The 21,402-nt window shown below is 46.8% G+C and overlaps 2 protein-coding genes across 10 annotated transcripts; both read right to left on the minus strand.

Annotated features, from left to right (window-relative positions):
* Window positions 1–85: 85 nt before the first annotated feature.
* Window positions 86–5,273, minus strand: LOC120679752. Of its 8 annotated transcripts, none has more exons than XR_005677314.1 (6): window positions 4,413–5,263; window positions 3,945–4,343; window positions 1,699–1,798; window positions 1,275–1,538; window positions 961–1,165; window positions 86–562 (listed from the first exon to the last, which is right to left on the minus strand). XR_005677314.1 is itself a non-coding variant. In XM_039961419.1 (2 exons), the coding sequence occupies exons 1-2, from the start codon at window positions 4,886–4,888 to the stop codon at window positions 4,202–4,204; spliced, it is 618 nt and encodes a 205-aa protein (XP_039817353.1). In that variant the 5' UTR covers window positions 4,889–5,273; the 3' UTR covers window positions 3,818–4,201. The 8 variants fall into 8 exon arrangements, 1 of the variants encoding a protein (XP_039817353.1); XR_005677311.1 differs by having other exon boundaries at window positions 86–559; window positions 1,650–1,798; XR_005677310.1 differs by having other exon boundaries at window positions 1,650–1,798.
* A 1,775-nt stretch (window positions 5,274–7,048) lies between these two features.
* LOC120679787 lies at window positions 7,049–12,390 on the minus strand. 2 transcript variants are annotated; one of them, XR_005677328.1, is made up of 11 exons: window positions 10,979–12,390; window positions 10,277–10,435; window positions 9,634–9,987; window positions 9,486–9,549; window positions 9,091–9,308; window positions 8,903–9,016; window positions 8,695–8,800; window positions 8,400–8,611; window positions 7,869–7,972; window positions 7,379–7,589; window positions 7,049–7,281 (listed from the first exon to the last, which is right to left on the minus strand). XR_005677328.1 is itself a non-coding variant. In XM_039961446.1 (10 exons), the coding sequence occupies exons 1-10, from the start codon at window positions 12,317–12,319 to the stop codon at window positions 7,442–7,444; spliced, it is 2,820 nt and encodes a 939-aa protein (XP_039817380.1). In that variant the 5' UTR covers window positions 12,320–12,390; the 3' UTR covers window positions 7,049–7,441. The 2 variants fall into 2 exon arrangements, 1 of the variants encoding a protein (XP_039817380.1); XM_039961446.1 differs by having other exon boundaries at window positions 7,049–7,589.
* Window positions 12,391–21,402: the final 9,012 nt, after the last annotated feature.

Genomic DNA, 21,402 nt, shown 5'->3' on the forward strand with positions numbered 1-21,402 from the left:
TAGCGCCTAGTCGCGCCTAGGCGCGCCTAAGGCGTCGCCTAGCGGAACTTTGGTTTCACTTATGAATCACTTAGGTCGACTTCCATTTTATCCTAGGCATGTGAACGCTCTATTCATTCACTCAAAAATCAGAGTATCCAATTTCCTTGATGCAACCAGGGATACATCGCCGGAAGACCAAATCAGCCGATTGCTCGCCCGATCAAGCCGGCACATGAGCCACCTCATTAGCACTACGAGTGACATGAATGAAAGACAGAAGAAAAATTGCATGCCAATGATTTGATATCAGCTATTATGGAGGCTGCTGCAGTTCTATCTTTTGTTGCATGGGATGGATAGCCGCGTCACTGATCCATTTCCAGGGATGACGGTCGCCGACCTGTTGTTGCAGGGATGACGCACGCCCTGCTACCATGAAGGAAGGGTTCATTTGATCGCCGTGCGAGCCCGTTTTGCATGCGCACTGCCGATCTGTTGCTGTGGATCATCGGGTCTTGATGTGCACATGTCTCCATTTGCTGCTAATTGATTGAACTTGCCATTCAGCCTCTGATCTCTGCTGCATCAAGAAACATATCATATGAAATATTATATCATGTCATAATAAAAACATATACTTTTCTTAAATAGAAATATAAATTATAGTTTGTACACGTCTGGAGCTTAATCACACCAAACAGCAGTATTGCACAATTGAAACATGATTTTTTCACATATAGTTTTATTTGGATGTGGTTTACCCACAACTCATCAAAATTGGTAAAAGTAGACAAATATAGTTTACGAGTTGTATCTAATAATTTTAAACATGGCTCCTTGATAGCAGCCCGACACCTAGGTGCTTCGAAATTATTATAAACAACACAAAATCAATAAATATCACCATGTAGTTTCAGCTAATTCTGGCATGCCCTTATCCACTACAGTATAAGTCCAAATGCATTAATAAAAACTTACCTGCACAACTGATGAATGAATGTAAAGTAGTGTGTCATTATGTTTGCACCAAGAAGCGCTATTAGAGAGTAAGCACTTTCACAACTCGGCTTGGGAAACATTGCTTTCACTGTGAGATGAATTTGTACGTGGTTGGCTTAACCAATAAGAGAGAACAATGGACAATCCAGCTCGAGCACCCAATAAGATACTCATTGTGGCATATCTTGTTTCATGTGAAAGAATGAGAAAGTTAGCAACTCAAAGGAATGTCATGAACAATTTACAAAATTTGACAAAGCAAGAAATTTCAAAGATGCTAAACTTATTAATACCTGAAGGCGCTGAATTTTGCCATTCAAAAAGTAGTCAAGAGTATCAAGTGGTAGACTTAATTAAACCAACAAATTCCTATGCTTGAGGCAATATGAGCTTAATCATTAGAATAACTCATGCCAAGGCCACCATATATTTGTGTGTGAAATATCAGCATCACCTCTGTCTGAACAAGCAGCCAATCCAACCATCATGAACCAAGACGACTAATGGGGGAATACATATAAACGTCACCTCTGTAAGGTAACACTGCACGAGTTGTTCTGTTTGAGAAGCAACAGTCAGTGACATCATGAGATTCATAATATATAAATGAACAACGAAAGGAAAACAGTGCAAGGATTTGGTCTGGAAAAAAGTGGAAGGATACATACAAATAGCCATTGGGGCCTTTGTCTCAAGAGAAGAAAAACTGGAACACACCTTGATCTGCTCCTAAAGCTGTCTTGCTTGTGCACATAGATGGTGCAAAGGCAGAGCTGTAGGGTGATCAAATATATCAATAATGAACTCCCCCTATTCTCTGTACAATAAAGCATCAGATCATTCCCTGAATGGACAAATGGCCCTTGAAGCCTGAAATATCATATCAATCAATGGCTCATGGACCACCCACCATGCATGAAATAATTAAAGTTGGACCTGGTCAGAGGTGATTGGTGATGTTAATTCGCTCGCAGTAGGGTATTTGTTGTGCTGCCTATGATCGTCATTAAGGAGATTTCTTTATAGGATGGCTAGGATCCGCGAGCGGAATACAAGGGACATCAACCAAATCAAATGCATTAAGGATGGGACAGATCGACTGCTAGTGAAGGACGAGGAGATCATGGATAGATGGAGAGAGTATTTTGACAAGTTGTTTAATGGGGAGAGTGAGAGCTCTACCCTTGACTTAGATGACTCTTTTGACGATACAAACAGACGTTTTGTGAGGAGAATTCAGGAGGTAGAGATCGGGGAGGCTTTGAAGAGAATGAAGAGAGGTAAAGCGATGGGCCCTGATGGTATTCCCATTGAGGTGTGGAGATGCCTAGGAGATAGAGCAATAGTATGGTTAACTAAGCTTTTTAATCTCATTTTTCGGTCAAACAAGATGCCGGAAGAATGGAGGAGAAGTATATTAGTACCTATCTTCAAAAACAAGGGAGATGTTCAAAGTTGTACTAACTATCGTGGGATTAAGCTGATGAGCCATACGATGAAGCTTTGGGAGAGGGTTATCGAGCATCGCCTAAGAAGAGTGACAAGTGTGACCCAAAACCAATTTGGGTTCATGCCTGGAAGGTCAACCATGGAGGCGATTTTCTTAATACGACAATTGATGAAGAGATATAGGGAGCAGAAGAAGGACTTGCACATGGTCTTCATTGACCTTGAGAAGGCATATGACAAAGTACCGAGAAATGTCATGTGGTGGGCTTTGGAGAAGCACAAAGTCCCAACTAAGTACATTACCCTCATTAAGGATATGTACAAGGATGCGACGACATTTGTCCGGACATGTGATGGCAACACCACTGACTTTCCTATTAACATAGGCCTACACCAAGGGTCAGCATTGAGCCCTTATTTATTTGCTTTAGTGATGGATGAGGTCACAAGGGATATACAAGGTGAGATCCCTTGGTGTATGCTCTTTGCTGATGATGTGGTGCTAGTTGACGAGAGTAGGGCAGGGGTTAATAGGAAGTTAGAGCTGTGGAGACGCACGTTAGAGTCGAAAGGGTTCAGACTTAGTAGGACCAAGACCGAGTACATGATGTGCGATTTCAGCGCGACTAGGTATGAGGGGGGAGACGTTAGTCTAGATGGGCAAGTGGTGGCCCAGAAAGATACTTTTCGGTATTTAGGATCGGTGCTACAAAAGGATGGCGACATTGATGAAGATGTTAGGCATAGAATTTCAGTTGGCTGGTTGAAATGGCGGCAAGCTTCTAGCATCCTTTGTGACAAGAGGGTGCCACAAAAGCTAAAAGGCAAATTCTATAGGACAGCAATTCGTCCGGCGATGTTATACGGTGCTGAATGTTGGCCTAAAAAAGGCGACATGTGCAGCAACTGAGTGTAGCAGAGATGCGGATGTTGCGGTGGTTTTGCGGGCACACAAGGAGAGATAGAGTCCGGAACGAAGTTATTCGGGATAGGGTCGGGGTGGCACCAATTGAGGAGAAACTTACTCAGCATCGGCTGAGATGGTTTGGACATGTCCAACGAAGGCCTCCTGAGGCGCCGGTGCGTAATGGGGTTCTTGAGCGGGTCGATAATGTAAAGAGGGGTAGAAGTAGACCTAAACTGACGTGGGATGAGTTGGTTAAGAGAGACCTTAAGGATTGGAATATCTCTAAAGAGATAGCTTTGGATAGGAGCGCTTGGAGACTAGCTATCAATGTGCCTGAACCTTGAACTTATTTCTTTCGGGTTTCATCTCTAGCCTACCCCAACTTGCTTGGGAAAAAAGCCTATGTTGTTGTTGTCGTCGTCGTCTTGGTATTCTGTGTGACATATATGGCTAAAAAACAGATCAAACAACATTGACATGTAATTCCCCAAACAAAAATGGCAGAACAGAACATATGTCCAGAGCAGTAGTTAGGAATATGTATGGCATTATTTAAACAATGAAGATTAAGAAATGTTGCTAAACAAGTAATAAACTTTAAATTTACACATGAAAAGCGGTTCAGTAGTCATGGCAGCCTGCAGATTCTATCCACGGTAGCCAATAGCTACGTCCACAACACTTGCATCCATTTCATTTTGCATCAGCTCAAACACTGATATAGCCCGCAGGTCTGTCCACAACTCCAATCTCATTTTTAATACAAAAGTACCACGGCATGTCGGCATCAACGCTTCAATGCAAACACTGGGTTAGGCCGGTGAGGTGAGGATTCCAGTGGTGTTGCCCCAGCACTACGGGCCGTCAGGGGTCGGAATTGCCGAGTAGCGCCTCCGGCAGCACGAATGCTGCCGCCACAGCCGCTCCTCGCCGAAGCGCATCCCCTCGTGCGTCGTGCTGTGGGTCGCGCCGCCAGCGCACCCCGCTTGGGCAACGGGCATCGAGGCTACACGGAAGAGTGGATCTGCACCTGTTTGCATCTGATTTTTTAACATGTTGAATGCGAATTACTCACAAGAAGATGAACACGGCGGCGCCTCCATGCGCGTGACCGGCGGAGGCTGGTCCTCGTCGGGCCCCTGCGCTAGCGAGCTCCAACGCGTAGCTACTGCTGCACGCCTGCTTCCTGCGTGCGTGCCCCGCCTGCACGGACGCGAGTCGCCTCTGCTCCGCCGCAGCAGTCCTACTGCTTGGCTCCTGCAGCTCGCAGCAGCTCCCGCGCCTGCACGCCCGCGAGCAGGTCTGCACCTCCTCCCGCGTCCTGCTGCCACGCGCCCCGTGCGCGCAGCCTCGCTTGCCGCGGGTCCCGCGCACCGACCCCCGTACGTGGCCGCACGCGTCGCCGGGTGCGCGCACGCGACTTGCCCTCCCGTACGCCGCCACGGAAGGCCCGCCCGCCGCCAGATCCGCGTCGACGGCCCGCCCGCTCCTCCTCCCCACGCCGCGCCTCGGCCTCCGCCCGCGCACGTGCGCGAGCCGCTCCGGTCCCATGTTGGCTCCAAGCCGTGCGGAGGGAGAGAAGCAGAGAAGGTGGCGCCGGGTGAAGGAGAGGGCGCTGCCGGTGCGCCGCCGCTAGGGAAGGGGTTCTCGAGGTGTCGAGGGGGGAGGGGAGGAGGCGAGTGCGCCGCAGCCCGCCGGAAAGGTAAGAAGAAGGGGGTGTGGTTTAAAATTGTGGATTGGATCGGAGAGGGCGGAGGGGACGGGTTCACGCTCATGGGCGGGCGGCGTGCGTGATCTCCGGCGGGAATGGAAGATGAGCGTGATTGCCGCGAGGAGGGGAAGCTGCTAGGCGGGTACAGCGCGGGGCTAGGTAAGCGTTTGGTGAGAAAAAACGCCATGGATCGGCGGAAACATTTTGCTTCGATCAATTTTTTCGGTCCGTCGTCCTCACGACCTCACCAGGTTTACCTTTTCGTTTTTTTCCGAATCCCGCCGTTTGCCGGAAACGAAATTTCGGCCGAAATTTCGCCGAATTTCACTAATTCCGAACGGAAAGAGAATTCAAATTCAAAAAACGAAATTTCGGTGAATTCCGACCGAAATTTCGGTGATTTCGACCGAAATTTCGGTGATTTCGACCGGAAAATGATGTCCGTTGTGATTTTCGTACTGTTCCCGAGGTCAAATGAAAAACTTTTGAATACCAACTTTGTTCAGTTTTTCGAGATCTACAACTTTTGTTTCAGGAACTTTTTCATTTGAGCAATGGTTTGAAAGTTATTTAATTATTTCAAAAACTACCAATTAAAAGTCTTGTCATTTCATGTGACAACTTTCATTTTCTCTCTTACGCCTCAACTGGACTTTTATTATTCTTGTTATGGCGGATATTCCTATAAATTTTTAGGGACATTAGTTGATCCAATTGAAAGTTGTTTTAAATCCAGGACAAACATGATTTGAATTGGTTATCAATTCATGTGACAGTGTTTGAATTTTTTGTTTGATTCAATTTGTATAGAGAATTGTTAAAGCATTCTGAAAGGTGTGTTTTTCGGCAGTTTTCCAACGGAAAGTTTTTCCCTGCTCTATAGATGGTGACAATTCTCTTGTGGCCTAAGATTTTGGTCACATGCATGCTGTGGATGCAAGAATTTGACCTTCTCTTCTTATCCTCGGGACTGGAATGGCGTCGGAGGAAATTCACTGGAATAAGGTTACAGTCACCGACCTACTATTGCAATGCAAAGCTTTCTTCCACGAAGTGGGGGCAGATCAAAGGCCACAACTGACTTAATCTGCAGTTGCCAATGGAGAAGAATTGCCAATGGAATTTAACACGTATCAGCAATGACCACAACTTCAAAAAAAAAACTCCCAAGTCTCCACAGTTACCGGCTACAAAGCTAGAAGAAGAGCCAGATCGAGGGCCTGGTTAAGAATAATAGACTACAGCAGACAGAGGGCTTTAGCTGCCATCTCATTCGATCTCACCGCTACATACAAAAGAAAAGAGCTGCTAGATGATAATATAAAAGCAGATGCAAAAGGCAAAAGCGAAGCAAGATTGACGACGAGCCTAATTGGACAGCACGAGGAAACCAGATCTACTAGTCTACTGATGAGAGTATAGTCCACCCGGGCCGGCCGATGGATCATCATCCTAGTTGTAGGTATGCATATGAAATTGAATAGGTACCTCACCAATATCATGATAAACCAAAGTCTAGTTGAAGTCGAGGGGAGAAAACAAATTTTTGCACATGAAATGACGAGTCATTCAAATTACGGTTTCAAATGTTAATTTTAGCCTAGCAAATGATCTTAGATTTGAGTGTGTTCTAGTCCTATTTGCTTAGAAAAACACCTAGTTTTTTATCATATTTTTTTACAAATTTTTTTGAATTTTTGAATTTTGAAACGAAATTTACCGAAATTTACCGAAATTCCACTTCCCGATAACTACCGAAAACGAAAAAAATACCGAAATTTCGCCCAAATTTCACCGAAATTTTGAACCCTGCCTCACCTCAACCCATGGCCCACCTTTTAATCCTGTGCAGTAGGTCCAATGTGAGAGGTACAATAAATCTAATTTTGGTGAAAAATACTTTCAATTTTTTTAGTTCTTTATAGTATAGATTTATAGTATAGATATAGATTCAGGACACCTTTGATCAATGCTACGAGGAGCAGACTGGATCCAGGCAGTTAACAAGCACAAAATCCAAATTGGTAAGCACCTTATCTTTGCAAAAATCCAAATTTACAATCACTCAAAATCCGGACCTACATAGTTTGTGAACAAAAATGGAGAGACAATTTGCCGCCTTCGAGCCAATGTGACGCGTTCACCATTACAAATACAAGCTGAGCGACTGTGCGGAGCTTACTGCTTACTGCTTACTGCTTACTGCACCGTCCCTGATGGGGCTTCCAAGTCCCTGCAGGCCGGCACCGTCCACCGTGCCTCCTAGTTTCCACATCAGAAATCCGAGGAACCAGCAAGGGAAACCCTCTATCGTTGGACATTTGACTTACCTTTGCTATGATCTCAAGACAACGACTTGTATTCCGCCAAATATTTTGGAGCAGCAAATTGCACTACTCGTTTAACAGCTGGGCAAGCATTGCATCTGCACTCTCAGGGCCATCATTGTTCACGCTAGGGATTATGTGCTCCGGTGATATGAACTTGACAAATTCTTGCAGTTCCGTGAAGCTGCTGTGTTCACTATAAGGCACTTCATATCTGTGGAGACAACGAAATGGCCGATGAAATTATGTAACCTGTTGTCTAGATAAATATTGTCTAAATAAAGGGATACACAATTTGCGGCGAACATGAATTCTTAAATGCTAGACACCACGTTTGCTGTTATAACTAGAAGGTCTAAGGTGCACGCTGGTATCAATGGTTGTAATTGTTTAGCAAATTTGCTGCCTGAAGGGAAGAGAATATCATTTCTTAGAGCACATCCAGGGGTAGATTCACAATATTAAAAGAAAAGGAACACATCCAGAAAGGTACCTGATGATTGATCCTTGTTGCCACCTTTTACCTGGTGTCTTCTTCTTCCCTTTGCCAAATGCCCAACCAGTAGGGCAAAATGCCACTATGAGGTCAAACCGGCCCTGAAAGTAAACTAGCTATAAAAAAACAGGCTTAGGGGGGGGGGGGGGGGGGGGGATGCAGTGAGATTCTGGTTTCTTGCTCGATGGCTACTGGTTGGAGTCTGGAACAACAAACTTTCAATTTTTAGACAGTTCACCTGAATGGAAGTCTAAGTAGAACATAGAAATTTGTATCATAAGGACCCACAATATATGGTTAAGCTCAGCTTTAGTTTTTTTTTTCCTAAGTAGAATTATTCCTAGCAACATCTAGCTATGAGCATCCATGAACAAATACTCGTCAGTCATACTTTCTTGCTGGTGGTGATGCTCCGAATCAGGGGATTTCTGGTTTAGACGTTTAGTCCAAATTTTAACTAATTCCTAGGGATGTTGATCATCCAGTCTATCAGTCTTATGAAGTTTAGGATAGAATACTTGGCCTTACAGCATATTGATTGGATAAATATCTCATCCGCTTGAAGCTCGCTAGAGTCCACATGGGGACAACATGTATGTGACTTTCTGCTTCATTGGCTGTAAACCAATTCATAATTTCCTGAGGAAGCTCTAAGTGTTTCAATATTTGTAGTTTTGCAGCTCCAACATATATTTTCTTCTGAAGCAAACGAGCAACCTCCATAAACAGTCTTTCTTTCCCTGCATACAGGAACTTTTATGGATCATGGTCCCTATGTTATAGAAACACTGAAATTTCCCAAAATAGAAAAAACAGGAGTTACCAATTGTGTAGCTACCAATCAAAAACAATGTTTTTGGATTGAAAGCTTCTGCTTGGATGGCCTCGATGACAAATTGTATCACAATCTCTTGACTTGGGAAGTCATACTGCAAAACAATTTTATTCAGGGCAGATTAACCATGTCAAAATTTGACTCCTTAACTTTGCAAATACTTGATTTGTTATAAAAGAAAATTAAAAATACATACTCGCGGATTGCAATAGGTTGTGTCAAGTATTAGTGTGTGGATGTGTGCAGATTGCAAAACACGATTGTTGACCATCTCAGAAGAAAACCGGAAGTCTCCAGTGTGCAAAACAGCCTAAAAATAGAATGTAAAGAATATAACTAATATTATGCCAAATATATGAGAAAGAAAATCAGAAAAGCACTTACTTTACCGTTGGGAGGCTCAAAGAGAATAATGATTGATCCAGGGCAATGGTTGGCATCAAAACATGTCAAATTAACTCCAGCGATAGTAATCTTTTTGTTCAGTGGCAATACATACAATTTATCCCATGGGATACCAATCTTATGATGCACAAGACTTGCTGTAATTGAGGAACAGTATATCTTCCCATGACAAAAGCTTCTAGTCAGGCCTTGGTAATCTGTTGAGGACATACAATACCTTGTTAGACAATGTACGTCAACATGACATGCCTAGCAAGCAGCAACACTGAGAAAGAATATTTGTGCAAACCATGTTTGCTAATATGCTGGTACAAAAAGTTAAAGTTAATAATTCAACAGAAACTCAGGAAATAATCAATAGAACATTTACTTACGATCAACATGGAAGTGTGTGAGAAACCAGTGGCAACAGTCTCCTCTCAAGTAGCGAAATGCATCCTGCAGCAAGATAGTTGGTTATGGAACATGGTTATTGATATGTTTGATAAATGTTCTTGTAGGCCTGTGGAGGCAAAAGCATACCACTCGAAAAGGGGTTCCTGGGATGCAACACCAAAGAGGTGTGTCTTTAGCCTTTGCTTTACCAGCATTACTTCTTCTGGTGGGTACTTTAGCACTAGATTTTTTCTGCTCGTTCAGATTAGATGGCTTGTTGACTTGGCAGGCCCTGCTTTGTCTTTGATCAGAGGAACATCGAAAGTATTCCGTAATTAATTTATTCCCGTTCATTGGAAGTGTAGTCTTCTTAGTATTTTCTGAACTTGACACGCCAGCTTCCACATCATTGGCATCATCATGTCTCTTCCGTAACTCTCCTAGAGCATGGGTAATTTTCTTTCTTGGTCCAAGAGCGGTGATCCCCATACCCAGAAGATCCTGCAGCCCATAAGTAGCAAATGTTAGTCCTTTTACTGAAAACAAGAAGTGTCATTGAGTCTAGTATGCCAACAATGAACAAATTCTCTCAAAATCATAGATATTTGTGGAGAGTTGATCCATCTACTCATGCTTCAACAAGGTCAAATCAGCAGAGCATGAAAGTGACTGCAGCATTAGAGACAGCCTCTGATGAGTCTGATTTAGAAGAGATGGGTCACATAACTTAAGCAGTAATGGACTCAAATTTTACCAGTGATCTTCATCTAAACAATACAACAAGACGTACCTCTTCAGTGAGCCATTGCAAGGTTTCCCAGTCAACTTCTTCTCTGATAAAAATTTCCTCATACTTGGATAATCCAAGGTTTCTTAACCATTGAATAACACGTCTGTTTTCAGGATTTCCTCCTGCACAGGGTTCTTTTTCACAGTTGGGACTAGATTCCTGAAAATCAGATATTCAAGCATATAAATACCTTAAAATATGTGATCCTATGTATTGCAGAGAAAGAACAATTAAGGATGACATATGAACTATATCATGTTCTTTGTATCCACACTCCACAAGTTTCATGGTGAGTTTTGTTACTCAGCTACAAGCCAAGAGGTAATTTGATGATAAGACTAACGTCTTCATTGATGAGATTCAGTTGATTAGTCCAAATGAAAAGATTTCATTGCTCCCCTTGGGTTCTTTTATAATTTATTATCAGGCTAATATGATAGGAAAGCCACCACACCATGCCACCATTGCAAACTGCAATACAGAATGAACACATTTTTATAGATGTTCATTTATTCTGTAAATAAGCAGGTAAGGATCTACAAATTCAGCAAAGAAACATTAATAAGACTATCAAGCAAAGGATGAAAACAAGAGCAGAATCCCCTTTGAGCTTTCTAGCAAGAACAAGTGAACAACAATTTAACATGAATATTTAAGACACATTAGCACAGAAGAAAATATAATTTGAGAATGCATCATAACCTTAGCAGGTTCATCAAGACAATTGTTAGTATGCTGCTGTCGAAGCTCCTCACTCAAATCGGATATATCCAATTCACATAGAGGGCATTTCACCTGAAAATCGGACTTGAATGTCTTGGAATCGAATGTGTTCAGTTCAATGGGCGTTGCACAATTTGACTGGCCCTCTATGGAATCCTCCATGCACAAGTTAATTAGCTCATTGAGCTGTGTCCCAATCTCAAAATTATCATAATCATCAGCTTCAAATTCATGGGTTATATTTGATTCTTGAAGCTTTGATTCAGATGAATTAGAGAAGCAATGCCCTTTACATGCCTCAGGACCACAGGATTTATTCTCCATAGTCTCATTTTCAGAGGTTGCACAATGTCCTGCAGCTACTTTCCTCTCTTGAGAATCCAAGTTACATGCTCGTGAACCAGGCTCTTGGGCTTTGCTGCAGTCACCACTTCTAGAATCATGATTTGCATTCGATCCTGGAAGCTTTGACTCAAGAGAATCCAAACGGTTGTTCCCTTTATGAGGCCTAGCTCCACACTCAGATGCCACCCCAGTTTCTTCCTCCATATTCTGTTCATCAGTAACTGGGCCAAGAATCCCTGAATCAAGCCCTGTTACAAATTCACAGTTTGCATCTGATTCAAGAATCTCCGGTTCAATCAACTTCGAGTGGTAACACCCCTCAATAGCTTCAGAGCTCCTCGGCTTCTTTTCCATTGCTGGAGGACCACATTCAGAGCCTACCACCTCGTCCGTGGAGTGCCACGCCTGAGGAACAGGAAGTGAGGTACTGGAGTCAACTAATTGCGCCTCCACACAACGCCCACCTCCCGAATCGCAGACAGCACCAAGATCCAAAAACCTCGATTTCATTAAATTGGGCAAGGACCTGGAATTCCCTTTGCAATATCCATGCGTATCCAATCCTGCCTTCCTGTTACGGCCTAATTCGACTACATTAGATCCGTACCTCGAGAGGCCGCAACTTTCTCCGGCCATGTGTTCCTTCGCCTCAGGAACGCAGCCGCTAACCCTCGAACCGGCGGCTAGGGTTCCAGCACCCGTCGGGGCCGTCGCGGCGACCGTCACCGCAGAAACGGCGCCACCGGCGACGAAACTGTTCTCCTTTCCTGAGGAGGAGGACGGCTTGAGCTTCTTACGGGGGCGGCGCGCGGCGGCGGCATTGCAGGGCTTCAATGAGCGGGCGCGGGGAGGTTCGAAGTCGTCGTCGTCGTCACAGTCGCCGAGGAAGGGAGGTGCTGTCGATTTGGGGCGCGGGGCCGGAACGGCCGACGGCGACGGCGAGTGCTTCGGCAAGAGCTTGCACTTCGCCGGCATCTCCGCCTCCTGGAAGCGATTGGCTGCGAGACGGCGAGTTTGGGAATGGGGACTGGGAAGTGATTTTTCTTTTCTTTTTTTTCTTTTTTTGGCCGAGGCGTTTTGAAAGAGGACCGTAACAGAGCGCGCGTAAACGCGAAATTTTCATTGGGCCTGAGATTTCATAGAGAAAGGGCGCGCGCGAACACGAAATTTTCTTTGGGCCTTGGTTTTCATGGACCTTTATTTAAAGATGCAAGGAATCCAAGATGCAATGGCCACTTTCAAAATAAATAATGACGTGAATATGGGTGAAGGCATATGCAAAGGAAAGTAAAGTGTGTGCAAAGAAAAGTAATACACGGTATAATAGGTGGGTATAAGAAATTGCTGGTGTAAAAAGTATTAGGATTTTGATGGAAAATATTGACGAAATCAATCTCCCCCTCTTTTTCGTCAAACTTTTTGGCATGACAAATGGGGCTCCGTGAGGGGTAACGTGGGCCTAATTTTGATGAGAAAGAGTTTCAATTGTTTTAACTTTTTATAGATATAAGAAGATAGTGCTAATCTGTCATGTTTACTCCATCAATTTCATCTAAGAAGATATAAGAAGATAGTGCTAATCTGTCATGTTTACTCCATCAATTTCATCTAACCCGTCTTGTAATTGTTTCTTTTCTTTTTTTTTACGTGCCACTCATATTTTTTTAGCACGTCCCTTTAGATATAATCTCAAACATCTTTTTTACGGCCACTTTTCTAAGGGTGTATTTCCGGAAATTGTCCCCGTCCACATTTCTCCGACAAATAAAAAATCACTCTCTTAATAACCAACCAAGTTTCCTTGCAATATATGTTTGTTTGAAAAGTTGTAGTTCTATGATAGCTATGTTAAACTATGTCTAGATGTTTTTTTTACTCTTAGTATATGTTGACTGGAGCACCAGTTTTTTCTATGTGGCAAAGCTCATTACTTTATTTGTGCTATATTGGTCAAAGTTGTTCAAAATCTTTTTTTTTGTTTGTGAATGAGAATTCTGAAAGGTTTTTTATGAGGTAAAATCCTGAGACCGATGTTGGTTGTAGGTGTTGGTGAGAGGACATTTATTTTGGATCCAATGTACCACTTGCTAAACCTAAATGACACGATTAAGAACGGCCGTACGCTTTCCTTATCCTCGTGCCTTTCGCTCATGTACACAAGGCTGCGCCGTCCTTGTCTTGCTTCCATCGGCGGCGCCGTGCATCACGTTTCAGTTTGAGGACACAAGACAATTCTTCATCAGCCTACTCAGTACGATCTGTACTACGAGCGTCCAGGAGCAGCAACTAGCTAGTGAGATATTTTTCCCGTGGTTTGCCAAGTTGTCCTTTAACGTACCAGACGGTGACGCGGCCGCTGATATTTGTAGCTGCTGCGCTTTTGTCAACCTTGCTCGATCGAGCGCGTCTGGCCTACCATGGACCATCAACAAGTGGGGAAATCAACTAATCAAGTGCGCACGCGCTCTTAACGGTGATCCTGACCTTTTTTTTTTGAACGGAATGTGATCCTAGCTTGCATTGCATGCATGTGCATCACCATGTAGGCACGTCCTGGTCCAGCTAGGAGAAATGCAAGCGAACGCCATGATTGTTCTTCTTTGTTGGCTCTGCGAGCAGGAATAAGCTTCTTCTCTGTTCATCTTTTCTAGGTGAACGCGAACCCTCCTGTTGCTCGAGATGCAGCCGCTCCAGAGAGAGATGATACAGCATCATGGGCAAAACCAATAGCCAGCGATGCTTGGATCCAGAAGCAGCAAATTAAAACCAATGCTGTATGATTAAGGGAAAAGTTCAATTTTCACCCTCAAATTATCGCAAAAATCTGATTTTCAACCTTCAACAACGAAATCGGACAATATAGGCCATCCAACTATCAAAATCGGGCAAATTTGGCCCCCGGGATGGTTCTGAAGGTGGTTTTGTATTTTCTAAAAAAATTAAATAAATCTAATTAGATCTAAAAAATCAAAACTAATTCACTTTAAATCAGAAAAATATGAAACTAGTACCAAAATTTTTCTAAAAATGTAACCTATCTATTATTGCTCCATTTGAATCTTAGTTATTAAAAATAATAGGCATAACTACAAGCAACCACATATTATGAATATTAAAAAATTAGATTTGAATAGCTCACAAGTCATGCGACAATAGATAGATTACATTTTTAGAAAACTTTTGATACCCATTTCATAATTTTTTGACTTAAAATGAATTACTTATAATTTTTAGTGTAAAATTGAATATTTTTAATTCTCACAAAATAGAAAACTACCTTCAAAACCACCCCAAGGGCCAAATTTGCCCGGTTTTGACAGTTGAATGGCCTATGTTGTCCATTTTCTTAATTGAAGGTTGAAAATCGGACTTTTGCGATAGTTGGAGGGGGTAAACCAGACTTTTTCCTATAATTAATTGGGCTAGGTGACTGGATTACTACTATTGAACAGCTACATTTACTACTAGCTGCCCGAACGACGAACGTGGACAGCTACATTTATGTACGATGTTGGTTAGAGCAGTCTTAGTGGGAGTGTCATAGAAACAGTTATCTAGACAGGAATCTTAAAAACTGTGCCAGTGGAGTGTCATGGTGATGATACTCTTCTTTTCTCTCTTCTCATACTATTGGTATATGTCTATAATATTTTTATGACACTCTCATTGAGATTGACCTTAAAACGAAGCTCTGGCTCAAACGCTCGGTGCCAAAAGCGTGTCAAAACAGAGTCCGCCGATTGCAAGTGAAAGAAAACCTAAAATTGCCACGTATAGGGAGAACTGGATTGAGTGAGGTTAGAAACGTTCAGACTAGGCTGTGATCTTCTTAATTCCACCTATCTCAGCCAAATGAGTTGGATTTCATTAGTGCTTGCCGGTTTAAAAAACAAGCGCGAGCACGTGTTTTGTGCGCCCAGAAAGTCAGCCGCCTTCGGCGGGTCATCCATCCACTGTGCTGCCGGCCGTGCGAGGTCTCTCAGCACTGGATCGTCGCAGAAACGTCCGGCGCTCACCGGCGACCTGCAGGCCTATCGTCACACTCTACAGTAGCCTACAGCGCGGAATCCACATGCCCGAGAGGAAAACCGCGCCAAGTTCACCTCGAGCCCCGGACCAACACGGCAGCACCTACTGACCTTTTTTTAGTAAAATGCACTGGTTCCATAAACTAGTTGACTTGTTCTGTTTAGATTCATAAACTTTGAAATTGCAGCTTAAGCCCCCTAAACTATTTAAATGTGTCACTTGAGGTCTAAAACGTCTCTAACCGTCATTGACCGCCTACGTGGACCGCCACGTCCGATCTACGTGGATATCGCACGCCTTGACCCACGTTCAGCGCGTGCTGAGGCTTTGCACGACGCGCACAGCGCGTCTTGGCCGGCGGCGAGGCAGCGAGGGAAGCGAGCGGAGCAGGGATGGCGTGCGCATGGGTCGTGCGGCGGTGAGGCGAGCCTCACCGGCCGGCCACAGTGCGGAGAACGGCGGCGAGGAGGTGGCCCGACGAAGGACGGCGGCAGCGGGCTGAGCTTCGACATCGGGTGCTCTGCACGACGAGGCAAAGGGCTGATTGAGAGCTCAAACGGGTAGACGGGAGGGAGGAGGAGGTGTGGGTGAGAGGAATCAACGAATGGCTCACCGTAGAGGACGAATCGACGGCGGCAGTCATCGGGGAAGGAACTCGTGGCGGCGGTAATGAAGGAAGGGAAGGAAATTTGGGGGCTAGGGTTTGGGGCCGGTACTGGTGGAGCACTTAAAGGCGGAGGAGGTGGAGGGCGAACTGGCGCAGGTGCGGGAGTGCGGTAAGCCTCACCGGCCAGCGGCAGGTCAGCCGCAGCGGGGCGGAGCGTCACTCTGCATTCTTGGCGGAGGCCAACATTGGAGCGGAGAGTCAGAGAGAGAGGCAGGCCACCTGCCGCCGGCGAGCCCCATGCACTACATCCTCCGATCCCCACCTCCTCCACCACCGCCTCGTCCTAGTTCGCTGGAATTTGGCCGGATGTAGTGGAGCAGTGCGGTGTGGGGAGGAGGGGCGCCGCCACTGGACGCCGGAGTGCCGCACCCCCCCCCCCCCGAGTCCTGCCTGCCCGCGGCAGATCTTCCACCCACTACGGAGCTCGCGCTGGCAGCTGCTCGTTTTTGGCAACAGCTCACGCACGCCACGGAGCTGGCGGCGCTGCCGAAGAACTACCCGACTGCGCGGTGAAGCTCTGGCGGAGGCGGTGGGGTCCTGCGGGTTGCTGCACGAGTACCTCAACCGCGTCGCCGCGTTAGGGTCATCCCTCTCTGGGCGGTGGAACGGTCGATTGAGCCAGGGCCACCGGAGATACAGCCTCCGTCGATCCGGCAGCGGCGGCGGCCAAGTCGGTGACGCCAGCCAGAAGCCCTGGCGGAGGCTGCGGCGTCCTGCGGGAGGCTGGGACAGCACCGTGACCGCGAACACACAGGCCCGATCCATGTTGGATTTGATGTGGCTGTCCACATAGACGATCAGTGGGGTTAGAGACATTTTGGATCTCAAGTGACACACTTAAATAGTTTAGGGGGCTCAATCAGCAATTTCGAAGTTCATGGACCTAAACAGAACAGATCTACTAGTTTATGGACCCCAGCGCATTTTACTCTTTTTTTTATTTCCACGAGACCCACGCGATACCATCGGAGAGCGGAGCCGGAGGACGGGCGCCGCGGCGCTGCCGTAGCCGGAGTGCCGGACAGACACGGAGAGATGCACGCCGGCGGATCGGACGCCGGCACCGGGGAAGGGAGGGGGGCGCCGGGACGACGCAGGTGGCGCCCGCGACCGACGTGCCGAAGCGTGCAGGGAAGGCAGCAACGGCGGGTGGGCACGCGGTCTGCCTCGGCCTCGCGTCGCGTAGGGGACCAGTGGGGGTGCAGCGGCTGGCGTGCGTTTTCTCTTCCGGGGCTCGGGCTCGGAGCCCGGCCAAACTCGTGCGCTACTTGACATAGCCGTTTCCGTCCCGGATCTTGCAAGAGCTAGGAGCAGCGTGCAGGGTGGTCCATCGACTGCAGCTGCAGGAAATCCTCCATTTTAGTTCCAGCACGTTTCTATTTGAGTCAATTCCCTATATGACATCAAAAAATATAACCCATCCACTATGTGCCATCGAAAATTAGCTCATTCCTTCTATGCCATCATTTATAATTTTCCATCCCCTATAAGCCACTACCGTCAAAATCACGTGTTAACGTCGTCAAACTTTGGCCACCTGGACGTTTTTACCCCTCTGGTCACCAGGCAAGGAAGAAGAATCCACAGCGGTGAAGAAGAACATCTCAGGCCACGCACACAGCCGCGCTTCGACGCGCTCGGTGCGGGAGCCCCCGTCGCACGCCAGAGCCACCGCGCACCGCAGGCACACGGCGCCGTGGGAGAGCGCACGACTCGAGGCTGAGGCGTGCGAGGCCAAGCTGTGTGCGCTCGCCGCATCCGCCTCCATGTCCACGCTGACCTTCTCCGAAAGCGCGGCGCTCGCCTCGGTGCTGGAGGTGCACGGTGCGACGGCGGCGGGGAGCGCAGGCGAGGGCCGCGCCGGCAGGCGGGCAGCGCTGGCACGGAGGGTCACGGCGGTGAAGGGTGGCCGCGCCCCTTGGCACACTCGCTGAGGCCCGCGACGGGTTCCGGCGGCGGCGGCGTCTGCGTCGGCGGAGGCGGATAGGAGGGAAGCCGGCACGCGGCGAGGGAGGAAGCCGTTGCGGTGGGGGACAGGGGGAGGGAGGTGCTCGCGGCACGGTGGCGACTGGAATGGCCTCCTCCCTCGCCTGCGCTCCCCGCCGCCGCCGCACCATGCGCCTCCAGGCTCGCGCCTTCGGACGCCCGCGGCACGCTGACGCCGCGCCCGCCCTTGCTGGAGCGCTGGTCGCCCGGCGGCGGCAGAGCGGCGCCGGTCGTGCTCCCATGCGCCGAGCACGTCAAGGTGAGGCGCACGAAGCACGTCGAGGTCACCTCTCGGGCGGTGGAGGCGGCGCCGGCCAAGGAGAGCGCCGCGTCGGGGCCGAGGACCGTCAGGGTGTTCTGCAACGACTACGACGCCACGGACTCGTCCGGCGACGACGACAACGCGGAGGCCGCCGCCGTTGCGCGCCGGAGGGTGAAGCACTACGTGCAGGAGATCCGCCTGGAGCGCGCGGTGAAGGAGGCGCCGCCCGCCAGGGCCGCGGCGTCCTCGGCGGCCGCGGCCACGACCTTGGCGAGGGTGAAGCTGGTGCTCCCCGGCCGGAAGAGGAAGGCCGACAGCGGCGCGGAGCCGCGGTTCCGCGGCGTGCGGCGGCGTCCAAGAACGCGTCCTCGTCCGCCACATCCTACGACTCCGGCGAGGAGTCCCACACGGCGGCGGCGTCGCCGACCTCCGTGCTCCGCTCTTTCCCGCCGTCCACGGTCGCCGACGACACCTGCAGCAAGAAGCCAGCGTCGGGCTCCGAATGGGTTCTTGACAAGGCCATGCGATAGGCAGGGGTAAAAACGTCCCAGCAGAGAAAGGTTGACGGTGTTAACACTGGAATTTAACGGTAATGGCATGTGTAAGCATCTAGGCCCTCAAGGTATGTTTCGGTGATTAATGACAACCATTATTGTGACTAATGAGTTTGTGCAGCTTAATAGATCATTATCGCTCATTTGGTCATATGTCAAAAGAGGCCCCTCAATTTCATTATCCAAAAAGGCGATCTCGGTATTCAACTCATATATATGTCAAGACTAAGGATCTTTCTAGTCCTAAGTGTCATAAGGTTGAGAAGGACGCTTATGTTAGTATAGGTTTTATAGTTTTGTAGTGATCGCACTATTAAGAGGGGTTAAGGCCAAGTAACTTGAGCATGGACATGGTCAATCAAAAATGGATGCACACTATGGTCACTCAGGTTCCTAGAAGTTCAAATAAGTGGTTCTCATCTTATATCTCAAGAATATTTGGATTTCATTCAAGACTCAAATCAGAAAAGACAAAATCAGAAAAAGTCTTTAACACCGGTTTAACCGACGCTTACAAATTTCTATACGTCGGTTAAACAAAGTCAGCAGAGTCTGGACAAGTCAATACACCGGTTAAACCGACGTGTTTGAATTTAACGTCGGTGCATTAGTCCAGAGTTGGTTTTTTCAGAGTATTTCAAGTTCTATACACCGGTTAAACCGATGATGTTTGAAATGAGACGTCGGTGCATTTGACCAGTGAGATGTTTTTTCCAGGGATTTCAGAAGTTGTACTCACCGGTTAAACCGACGATAGGTTTGAGTTAACGTTGGTACAGTTGTCCAGAGACTTGGTTTTTCAGTTGATCAGTGGACAACTACACTCACCGGTTAAACCGATGATGCGTCGGTTAATCTGCCCAAGTTGTAACGGCTAGTTTTCAGAATGGGCAGTTTACATTCATCGGTTAAACCGACGCTGGCTATTGGAGGATCGTCGGATTGACCGGCGCTACGCAGTTTTCTGGCAGCTTTTCTCCAACGGCTCTATTCGTGTGAGCTGCCTATATATACCCCTCCAATGGGTCATTTTGCCACTCTTGACACCAGGAACATCCAAATACTCATACTATAGTCAAGAGCCACCTTGAGCTTCATCTTTCACATACTTGTTCATTCAATCAATCAAGAAGCAAGATTAAGGACTTGAGTAGAGAGAAGCTTGTGTGCATCCGTTCTTGGTGATCGGTTCTTGCTCAAGTGAAGGCCTTAGCTTGTTACTCTTGGTGATTGGCATCACCTAGGCGATCTTGGTGATCGAGGTGTTTCTCGCGGAGCTTGCCAAGGATTGTGGGACCCGGAGAAGAAGATTGTACGTGGCTTGATCTCCACCACGCCGGGATGGTGAACGGAGACTCTTAGTGAGCGCCCTCGTCTCGATGACTTGGGAGGTGACAAGACTCTTTGTGAGTGTCACAACGTGGATTAGGGGTGTGTGCCAACACATCGATACCACGGGAAAAAATCCGGTCGTCTCTTGTCCACTCTCTTTATTCAAGCATTTTCTTTCATGCAATTTATTCATGTGCTTGACTTAGAGATCATAACTTAGCTCTACCTTGCTAGGCTTTACTTCTCGTTATATCACTCATAGCTTGTGTAGGTAGCTTAGTTATCCGGTTGGTGAATTGGTGACTTACTAGCATTGCATAGGTTAAGGTTGCTTAATTGTGTTTTAGAAATTAAAAAAGACACAATTCACCCCCCCTCTTGGTCCATCGATCCTTTCAGCATGTAAGGGATGAAAAATTATAAATGATGGCATAGAAGAGATGAGCTAATTTTCGATGGCACATAGGGAATGTGTTATATTTCTCGATGGCATATAGGGAATTGACTCTTTCTATTTACCACTCTGAAGGGTGCAAGGTCCTGTCCTTTTAGCAGAAGACCGCGCCACCAGAGCCGAAATCCCAGAGTCTTTTTTTAGAATCACACAGTACAACGAAGACGCCCACAATACGCACGCACACTCATACCCTATGAATACACGTACGCAAACCCTACCCCTATGAGCACCTCCGAAGGACTTGAGCACTGGCAGATCTGAAGATTCCCGAAGTCACCACTGGCGCCTCGTCGTCGACGGGAACATCGCTTACCACTTAACGTGTAACACCGGTAAATCCTAGGAAAAGATGCGAGCATCAGAATTTGAACTCTAGTGGATAGCGTCCCCCTAGACCGTCATACCATTGGACTACAAGCCAATTCGCAGCTGAAATCCCAGAGTCTTCGCTGGCCGAAAGCTTATCTTTTGAAATCAGGAACTACTTGGCTGAAAACCGAATCGTGGTAATATTACTGCGCAGACTCCATTTCAAGCTACTAGTAATCCGTTCGGAAAAGAGCTAGTACTCCTGTGTGCTGCGAAAGCTCCAGGCACTGTAGCTCTCAAGTTGGTTTTTGCAATTTTGCTGCCGCTGCTGCTGTAAACGACTTGAGCTGGATTTAGAAAAGCGCACTTATACAACAATACTACAAGTCTACAATACATTACACGCATACACTTTTGTAAATTTTTTTTTGAAGAAACGTAAAATTAAATAGTGCAAACATC

Source organism: Panicum virgatum, chromosome 2K, assembly GCF_016808335.1.
Source record: "Panicum virgatum strain AP13 chromosome 2K, P.virgatum_v5, whole genome shotgun sequence".
Taxonomy (NCBI): Eukaryota; Viridiplantae; Streptophyta; class Magnoliopsida; order Poales; family Poaceae; genus Panicum; species Panicum virgatum.

Coding starts and splice junctions, on each gene's coding strand:
- LOC120679787 (XM_039961446.1), bottom strand. CDS start 12,319: ATGCCGGCGAAGTGCAAGCTCTTGCCGAAGCACTCGCCGTCGCCGTCG. Junction 9,017..9,090: donor TTGAGCCTCCCAACGGTAAA/GTAAGTGCTTTT, acceptor TTCTATTTTTAG/GCTGTTTTGCACACTGGAGA. Junction 7,973..8,399: donor ATTTATCCAATCAATATGCT/GTAAGGCCAAGT, acceptor GTTTACTTTCAG/GGCCGGTTTGACCTCATAGT.
- LOC120679752 (XM_039961419.1), bottom strand. CDS start 4,888: ATGGGACCGGAGCGGCTCGCGCACGTGCGCGGGCGGAGGCCGAGGCGC. Junction 4,344..4,412: donor GCCGCCGTGTTCATCTTCTT/GTGAGTAATTCG, acceptor TCTTCCGTGTAG/CCTCGATGCCCGTTGCCCAA.